Source organism: Bidens hawaiensis, unplaced genomic scaffold, assembly GCF_021521415.1.
Source record: "Bidens hawaiensis isolate Kalapana, Puna unplaced genomic scaffold, B.hawaiensis_p1.1 tig00035465_1, whole genome shotgun sequence".
NCBI classification, from domain to species: domain Eukaryota; kingdom Viridiplantae; phylum Streptophyta; class Magnoliopsida; order Asterales; family Asteraceae; genus Bidens; species Bidens hawaiensis.
The window spans coordinates 91,921-101,720 of record NW_027496166.1 but is presented as its reverse complement, the minus strand read 5'-3'; the positions used below and the strand labels follow the sequence as shown (position 1 = coordinate 101,720).

At 39.0% G+C, this 9,800-nt stretch overlaps 1 protein-coding gene across 1 annotated transcript; it reads left to right on the top strand.

Annotated features, from left to right (window-relative positions):
- The first annotated feature begins 9,149 nt into the window (after positions 1-9,149).
- On the top strand, positions 9,150-9,590 carry LOC143587368 (uncharacterized). The gene has a single exon (XM_077068671.1). It carries the CDS (start codon positions 9,150-9,152, stop codon positions 9,588-9,590), a length of 441 nt encoding a protein of 146 aa, XP_076924786.1.
- Positions 9,591-9,800: the final 210 nt, after the last annotated feature.

The following is a 9,800-nucleotide window of genomic DNA, read 5'->3' as shown; positions in this document are numbered from 1 at the left end:
TTTTAATGTGCCACAACGTGCGAGTTACACGTGTGGTCAACGTTTTAAAATAATACATTTTTAACATATGTTACCTATTAAACTTTAAATAATATTTTTGTGACAATTATCGTCGGATTAGTCTTGGGTTTCCGATAGAACTTTTGTGACAATTATCGTCAGGTTAGTGTTGGGTTTCCGATAGAACTTTAAGTTGGTAAATTTCTGTCACACCCCAACTTAGGGTCTAGGCGTGTGACCAATTTCTATCAGAGTTTAAGGTTGTAAAGAGGAAGTCATGATTAAAATATTAATATATTCCACAAGACGGAAATTAAACACTCGTCGCCTTCGTCATCGTCCTCGCCCAAGCCCGTGCGCGTCCTGGTAAGGCCACTTGGTGCATGCTAAGCATAAAAGAATATTACTATAGAAACTCCATATCTTTTAAAGAGCTTACAAATCTATCACATTTTTCATGTGAGATAAAATTTATCTTCCTTATTTATACAAAGAAGTTTCATTTTCTTTCTTACTTCCATATGAGATGGATTCCTTTCCTTAACATAAAATGTTTCCATCTTTATGTTACTATTTATTTACCATATTTATTATTAAAATATTTTTGGGTTCTTCTATTTTTAAAATTGACAATTTAACCCAAAAATACATATGGTATTTTTCAAGATGTTACAATTTCAACCTAACCAATCAGACCGACTTGTATTCTCAACTATTCAAAATTGTGCTCACTGCCTATTTGTCCTAGAATTTGTGTTAAAACCGTAGGAACTACTTGGTGAAACGTGATAAAAGGTTAAAGTTTAAATATGAAAATAAATAAAACGATTTAAATCAGTTGTTAAAAATTAAATGATGGATGATCCGGATGTCCTGTGTTCGAGTCCTGATTTCGACCGGATTTTCCCAGAGCAAAAAAACCTGTCGTGCCTTCGAGTGGGGTGAGCCAACTGGGTTTTACCGGGAACGGTCAAGCCAAACTCGGATGCCAGCATGGATCCCGATTATGTCAATATAGTCTGGCCCGAGTGGGATGGCAGAGCTCCTCCTCCTGTTGAACCGAGGAGTGCGATATATCTTAACTGCTAAAATCACCATTAAAAAAATGGAATAAGTTAAGATTCATTTTAAGTATTGTTTCCTTAAATAATATATAAAGTTATGATTGCTATTAATATTTAATTGGTGGAACTTTTTTTTAAACATTCTTGTGCTCAACCACCAATGGATTAGGGATGCATACTAAAATATTATATTAGATTTAATCACCACTAACGGTAACATAAACGACCGTTGGAGGCTGGGGTTACACTCACATGGTGTTGTTCATATCAATATATATATATCCAATAGCCAGGGTCATTACTAATTTTGTTAAACATTAATATATACATCATTCAATATCTGATAAAAGGGGGTCTTAATATGATAACATATTTAAAAGACGAATAACCCACTAGTACACAAAACATTTACCTTAGTAAAATATAACTAACTAGATAGCAAACCATCGCGTTGCCGTAATGAGCACGGATTTTGTTGGTAATGGTTAGGTTCATATCGGTACAAACATTAAACCCAAAACACGAGAAAGTAAACATCTAGAACAATAGTGATACTCGTATAACATATTATACAAAATTTTAACATATTTAAAACAGTGTTTATTTGGTCGGAAAAACACAGTCGTTGCATTTGGTCGGTATAGCTACGCTTGTTACGATTGGGAACTAAACCCAAAAAATAGTTCCGTCAAGTTTACATATTTAAAACAAAAACGTTGGCGTTACGACGACAACTCGATGCAAATTCGGTTGGTGTCAGTTAGGTTCATTACATGTACGAACACCAACCTAAAAAAAAATCATCAGATTAGCATATACAACAAAAGAACAAAAACAAACTTAAAAAAACTAATACAACAATTAATACATAGAATGATAAATAAAAATATGATGTAACCATGGGGACTCAAACTCAGCAGATAGATTAGTATATCAAGAGTTAGAAAACATTAATTTCTTTCTACTATTAAACCAAGTCAAAATTTCGATGAACCTTGAAAGTAATTACATAAATGGTCAAAATAAATGACGCCAAAGCTCTCTGAATTTTACCAATTAGATAATTAGATAGTATTATATTACCTTTTAAAAACTGAGCAGACAACATTAGCTTATTGGTTAGTGGTTACTTGATTAAACGAGTGTGTGTTAAGTTGTTAATATGCAACCTGTTACTTTAATAAAATAATTAGTAGTACCAACATGTCTATAATGTAGTATTCTATCCAATATGAATTTATATTTGAACTCTAATTATGAAATTTGAAAGTGAATAAAAAGGTGAGATTGAACTGGAGTTGCAGGTAATGATGAGGTGCTGGTAGCATTGTGATTCTTTTATATGCATGGGGTCTCCTTTTGTTTGGTTCCCCATTTAGGAATTTAGTGGAGAATGTTCTAAGTTATAACAAGCTTTGTAAATTTAAAGCACAAATTGATCGAGTTTTAAGTATTCATATCGGTAGTTTGATCTATCATACTTTTATTTATGAATTATTATCGATCAATACGCAATAATCTGGATTGTAAAGGTCGCATAATAATCTAGATTAATCGGAAAATGCGACCTTTATTTATTCATATATGATATAAATTATGAATTTGTGAGGGGAAAAGTAAGAAAAATAATAAGATTTTGATATTTATAAATGGAATTGGGAAAAAGCAACATAGCGTTTAGTAACTTTACAGCCATAGATATTCGGGAGTGTCCGCGGGGTGGGTGGTGGGGTACATCCATCAGCCGACCAGCTTTGCTCTTTTGGGTTAACTACACTCCAAAATTCACTCACCAAAAATCTGTATAAATGGACAATGTTTATTACAAAGAAATGCCAACTGCCCGTACAAGTGGGAGAAAACACAAAATAATAACTAGTTGGAACGGGAAGAACATTAGATACTATCATGACAAATGGGCAGCGCCAAGCCTTCTATGAATCTACTCGAGGTTTTTCCTTCCCTCTTTAAGCTCGTAGTCGTGACAAATATTAAAGATAATAAGTATAGAAACAATTCTGGAAGCAACATTTGTACATGGCTGCATTTTAAGAGAGGTATTTGCGTTAATATAAAAAGTCAACAAGATACATGATGGACATACAATTTTAATGGGCCAAATACACAATTTTTATGGGATATATGAGTACTTGAATAATCTAGAAATGTCGTCTCATTGTAACGAAGCATGAATCGAAACTATTTATAAAACTCAAATCGAGATATGGATGCACCGTTATATGGATTAGAAGAACAATTGTAATGAGTTAGGAATATAATTACGTACTGTACGTGTTAAATGTATTGTTTATAACTAATGGTGGATGTAACATTTTAGAAATTAAAAGAAATGTTATTTAAAACATACATAGCAACTTTGAAAAAATCTGGATGGTTTATTATTATTATTTTTTAAATAATTACTTAAAAGTTATGAGAGGTAGAAAAAAAGGGAAGAGATACTAAAATAGTCATGTTAAAATTTTCCAAAATAGTCAGAAGAAATTTTATTTGAAAAAAGAAATTAAATCCAAAAAGATCCAATCATGTATTGATATATTGGCAAATTCGGCTCACTATGTTTCTTTTGAGTTGAAGCGTAATAACAAGAAAAAATGGCATGACATTAAATATCATGCAACATGTGTCATGACTGCCGGCTATAGAAGAGTTGGAAGAGCCGAAGAGGCATATATACCATGGCTGCAAAAGAGATGGTTCTGCTTTAGCTCATTTGATGTCGGCTCGCTAGCGCTTAGGCTTCATTATAGCCGTCAAGGCCGTCTCTAAAAATTTAAATACCTCGGCCGGACCAAAATAAAAAGGCCCATAGGCCTTATCGAAAATTTTTTATTTGCTAATATACATAGATAAAACTTTTATCGACCAATTAATTATAAGCAGAAACCATTCTTAGCTTATAATTATCTCATAAACCATTGCAAATAACCTTATTTTTAACACAAAAAAAAACATATATATGTAATATGTATAAAAAAGTTTATGCCCCGAAACTTATGTGCCCCGGCCGATGGTGCGGCTCGCACACCCTCCGTGCCCCCCTGATAGCCGTTATAGATCAACTATAAAAAACTCTAGATGTCAACGTTGAAGCCGAAGCAGAAGCATTATCCTGATTTCTTTGTAGTCGTGTTTTTTGTTGTAAAAAGAACTTAGGGTGTGTTCTGTAACATCCGGCCCCTCGCACCACCAATATTGTTCGCTTTACCTGTGAAGAGCTCACATATTTATTTTTGGTTGCCGTTTGGAGACTTCCCAGGAGGTCACCCATCCTGTTACTACTTCCAGCTGAGCACGCTACACTGTGGAGCTCTCCTCTCGCCCACTACCGTTAAGCCCAAGCGTTGGTGATTGAAGAGGCGGGACATTTACATATGAACCAAGGATATCTCTTGTCCACGGCCGATATGGGATTTGCCTAGGATGTTACACGTTCGTTTCACAGAATTCGTGAGAATTCAAAGGAATTGGAATTAAAGTTCCATGACATGACGGGTCGTTTCGTTGGAATTGTAATCTTAATTCCATTTTGATGTGTTCGGTTATCAAATAATTGAAATTGGAATTCAGTTACTTCAAATTCCTTTAAATAAAAGAATTCCAAATCCCTTCAAAATGTGGTGGAATTAAGTAAATTTATTATAATATTTTATCGAGGTATTATTATTATTATTATTATCATCATCATCATCATCATTTTTGAGCGAGAACAACAAATAAAACATTTTAGTTTTTTTTACTTTTTTTGTTTTTAATTTATATTTTGAGTTATGATTTTTTTAAAAAAAATATTTTTTTGAGATGTTTTTTTATCTTAATAGAAACCTCCTAAAAAATTTAAAAAATAAAATAAAATCATAATACAAAATATAAATAAAAAACAATAAATCTAAAACAAATAAAAGGTTTATGTCGTTATCCTCGTTAAAAAAAACGATTCCAATTCATTTGTTTTATAAAGTACAATTTATTTGGCAAAAGAACACATATGAAATGAGATTTCAATTCCTTCCGGTTTCAATTCCTATTGGAATGTCATATTCAAAATCCAATTCTTTCAAATTTCAAATCATATGCAAATTGCAATTCCATTTCATTATGTGAAATGAACACACCCATAGTAAAAGTCATTGAAACATAACGAAGAATCAAAGTATTCACACTTTAAAATCATATAAAATCCTAACATTATTTTTGTGAAAAAAAATTTCTATGGGATTGTTTTGGTGTCTTTGGAATGCGAGGAACGTGAAGAGGTGACACCTAAATAAGTCCGGACCAAAGAAAGATAACCCATAAACAACAGTACAGCCCATTAAACAAAGGAACCCAGGCCCAGTCCAAACATTAAATGAGCGGGAATAATCTGATTAGGAGGGAAAGGTGATCACTGTGCAACCTGAGACAAAGTCAGACACCGTCACACGCATGCTTTGGGGGGGGAAAGGCAAAGACCAGTAGGCAAGAGAACACCCTCTTCAGGTTCGGCGGTGAAGAGAAAAATCCACCGGTCAAAGGCATGGTCAAAGAGAAGAAGGATAAAGAAAGGTTCTCGGAACCTTATATAAAGAAGGCAAAAGCACAAGGTTATGGCAGACTAATATTGGAATAGATATAGTACAACTTGTAATAATCACCTTGAATAATATCATTCCCCTTGATTGTCTTATTTACATTCTTTCTAAGTTCATAACGACCCATATACGTCACTCCGATTCAACCAGGGTCTGAACATTGGCGCCATCCGTGGGACCTTCTTTGTTGAAGGTTCTTGCAACTCAAGTCGGAAAGAATGGCTGGTCCTAATTCGGACGGAATGCCAACTACGCTCCTCCGAGGACCGGAAGAAAGAAGTACAATCCTCGCGCCGGGAGGTGATTGAAGTGCAGTGCAACAAGCAGAAAGGGAGACTGATGAAGACGGAGGGCCCATATCAATTGAAGATGATATTGAAAGAGAGAAGAGCCCTGAGAAGAAAGGAGAAGACGGTGAGAATCTCAAGGGGGTGGAAGATAACCCTGAGTTCATCCGAGCACATAAAGACAAGCTCAAGGCGTGCCTAGACGAACAAGAGAGAAAAGAAAACTCATGTTGGTTAAAGCTCGTTTGTTGTTCGAGACCCCTGGTGCTGAGAAAGAAGCGATACCCAAAGAAAAAGAGCCTTGGGGACCTGCTAGAATCGCTGGTGACCCTTTTAGCAGAAGCCAAGGGAAAGTAGAAGGGATACCGGAGGGGCTCGACACGCCATATCGACCCTCGGACACGTCCGATATGTCCAAATTCACCAGACGTATTGCAGAAGCAACCTTGCCCCCGCAGCTGCGATACCCCACCATTGTAGACAAGTACGACGGAACGCAAGACCCAGAGGATCACCTACACGCCTTCAGAGGAGCGGGCATGGTCAGCAGGTGGTCTATGTCTGCATGGTACCTCATGTTCCCGCAAACTCTGACTGGGGAGGGGGGGCAGGATCTAGTTCGATAGCTTGGAGCCAGGATGCATCGACAGTTATGAAGAATTAAGAGAGAAATTCCTGCGAAATTTCATTCAACAAAGTAAAGCGTTAAAAAATCTTAATGAAATTTTGCACATAAGAAGAAGGGATGACGAAAAAGTGGAACAATTCATGGAAAGGTACGTCACCGAAAGTATGAACATCAAAGGCGTCCCGGAGGTTATGAAGATAAGTGGCTTCATCAATGGAGTAAGGTTCTCACAGCTCACGGAGAAATTAGGGGAAGATTTCCCCACCACTTTTGACCAGCTCATGAATCGGGTAAGAGCTTTTGTCAGGGGAAAAGATACGGGGACGAAGCTGCGTGGTTAAAAATGCCCCTTACTTTCCCCGGAATAGATGAAGGAGAGGCCCACGAAATGCCACTCAACATATCCGACAGCGTAGCGGGACACCGAGTAGCCCGGGTACATGCGGACGGAGGGAGTGGGGTAGAAGTCATGTATGAACATTGTTTCGTCCAACTCCAGAGAGAAATACGGAATAGGCCGGAGGAAGATGTATGCCCCCTTATGGGATATTCGGGAGAGGTAGGGGTGCCACTCGGATCCCTTACCCTTCCCTTGACCCTTAAGGAAAAGGGAAAGATCAGAACAGTTCATCTGAGGTTCTCTGTGGTAAGAGCCCCTTCGAAGTATAATGTAATCTTAGGAAGACCTGGGATGAGGGAACTTAGGGCTGTGGCTTCCACGGTCCATGGTTACCTACGGCTCCCTACTCCGGAAGGAATAGCAACCAACGATCCTCAGCTGAAATTGTGGCTGGAATAGAAGCCGGGGCAAAAAAGAAGTGAACCGAAGCAATGTGGAAGAATGAATCCTCAACGGGGAGTATCTATAACAGACGATAAAGATCGGGGTACAACTCAGTGATAAGGGTAAAGCAGGTTTGTAAGAAATGTTGCTACGTAACACAGACGTTTTTGCATGGAAGCATGGAGATATGACTGGGGTCCCGCGATCCCAGGTTCAGCATGATCTCAAGGAGTTCCAGTGGATGGAACCCATCAAGCAAAAGAAAAGTAGCTTGGGTCCAGAGAGAAGCAGAGCCGTGCTGGAGGAAACACGGAAATTCCTACAAGCGGGTATAGTACGAGAGGTGAGACACCCCCAATGGATCTCCAACCCCGTAATGATACCCAAGTCGGACAATAGTTGGCACATGTGCATTGACTTTAAAGACCTCAACAAAGCTTGCCCAAAGGATTCATATCCTCTCCCAGAAATAAAAAAGAAGATTGAGTCTTTATCCCAGTTCCCCCTAAGGTGTTTCCTGGACGCTTATAAAGGGTACCACCAGATCCAGATGAATTCCAAGGACGAGGAGAGACCGACATTCTACACAAATGAAGGTACTTTTTGCTAGACTAAAATTCCCTTTGGTCTGAAAAACGTTGGAGCAACATACCAACGATTCATGGACCGTTTGTTCGATCACCAAAGGGAGAGAAATGTAGAAATTTATGTAGATGACCTGGTGATAAAAAGTGGAGATGAAAGGAGAATGCTAATGGATACAAGAGAAACTTTTCAAGCCCTGAGGGGGGCGAACATGATGTTGAATCCTGGGAAGTGTTCTTTTGGAGTTAAGGAAGGAAAATTTTTGGGGGTAATGATCACTAAAGAAGGGTTCAAGGCCAGTCCTGAAAAGGTGGGAGCATTACTGGACATGCAACCCCCACGAAGTCTCAAAGAAGTCCAAAGCCTAAACGGGAGAAGGAGCGTGAAAAAGAATAAGTTTTGCTAGGATAAGGAGGCTGACACGGCTTTCCGAGACCTCAAGTCACATTTAGAAAATCTCCCAACAATGGTGTCACCCCTACCCAGAGAGATCCCAATTTTATACCTCTCCCATATCTACCGAACCATAAGTTCAGTCCTCATGGTGGAAAGGGGGGGGGGGGGGGAGCACAGGTACCTATATATTTTGTCAGTCGAACTCTAAAAGGTCCAGAAGAAAGATATTCCCCAATAGAAAAATTGGTCCTGTCGTTGGTATACACTGCTCGAAAGTTAAAGCGTTACTTCCAGGCTCATGTGATCCGGGTGCTGTTTGATAATCCTTTACAACAACTTCTTTCAAAGCCGAAAGTGTCGGGGAGATTAGCTAAATGGGCGATTGAACTGGGGGATTATGTAGTTGAGTACAACCCCGAGTTGCATTCAAGGGACAAGTGCTAGTCGGCTTCCTAACAGAGATCCCATTGGGAGCTAAAGAGAAGGAAGACATGAAAGAATCAATGCCAAAAAACCCAGCGGAAGAGATCGAGGTTCCCCAAGAGGCACTATGGAATCTTTACACTTACGGCGCTTCCAAAGAAGAAGTAAGCAGAGCCGAGCTCATACTTATAAGTACCGAAGGGATCGAGCTAACCTACGCCTTTCGGTTGGATTTCCCAAGCACCAACAACGAAGCCGAGTATAAGGCCCTCCTAGCCGGACTACGAATGGCGCAAAAGGTTAAGATTCAAAGGATCAAGGCCCATGTCGACTCCACTGATAGCTAACCAAGTCAATGGAGAGTATGATGCAAAGAACCCCCGGATGATGGAATATCTGAAAAAGGTACAAGAACTATTGCAAGGCTTCAAGAATCCTGAGGTAATCCATATTCCTCGATGCCATAACAAAAAGGCACACGCCCTGAGTAAACTGGCCGCGGTGGCTTTTGAACGTCTGGCCAGAAATGTTAAAGTTGAAACTTTTAAGTCTCCATCTATCGCAGAAGCTCCTGTGTTAGAGATTGAGGTACAGGAGGTCAACTGGATGACTCCTTTCCTCAAGTATTTGAAAAGGGGAGTTGTACCAGGAGATCCCCAAGAAGCTAGAAGACACCGGGTCCGAGCTCTCCAGTATGAAATAACGGACGGGGTCCTGTATAGAAGGTCATATCTAGGACCGTCCCTCAAATGTCTGGACGTCGATGAAGCCAACTATGTCATACGAGAAATACATGAAGGGATGTGCGGAATGCACATGGGGAGCTAAAATGGTAGTAGCAAGGGCTATGAGGGTCGGGTATTATTGGCCTTCCATGTTTTTAAGTGCGATGAAAGAGATACAGAAATGTGATAGTTATCAAATACACGCCCCTGTTCCCAGGCAACCAAAACTTAACCTCATCCCAGTCAGTTCCTCTTGGCCATTTCAAAAATGGGGAATTGACATAGTAGGTCTGTTCCATGAGGGATCAGGGCG

Bases quoted from the DNA above. Each gene is read 5' to 3' on its own strand.
- LOC143587368 (XM_077068671.1), top strand. From the start codon at position 9,150: ATGGAATATCTGAAAAAGGTACAAGAACTATTGCAAGGCTTCAAGAAT.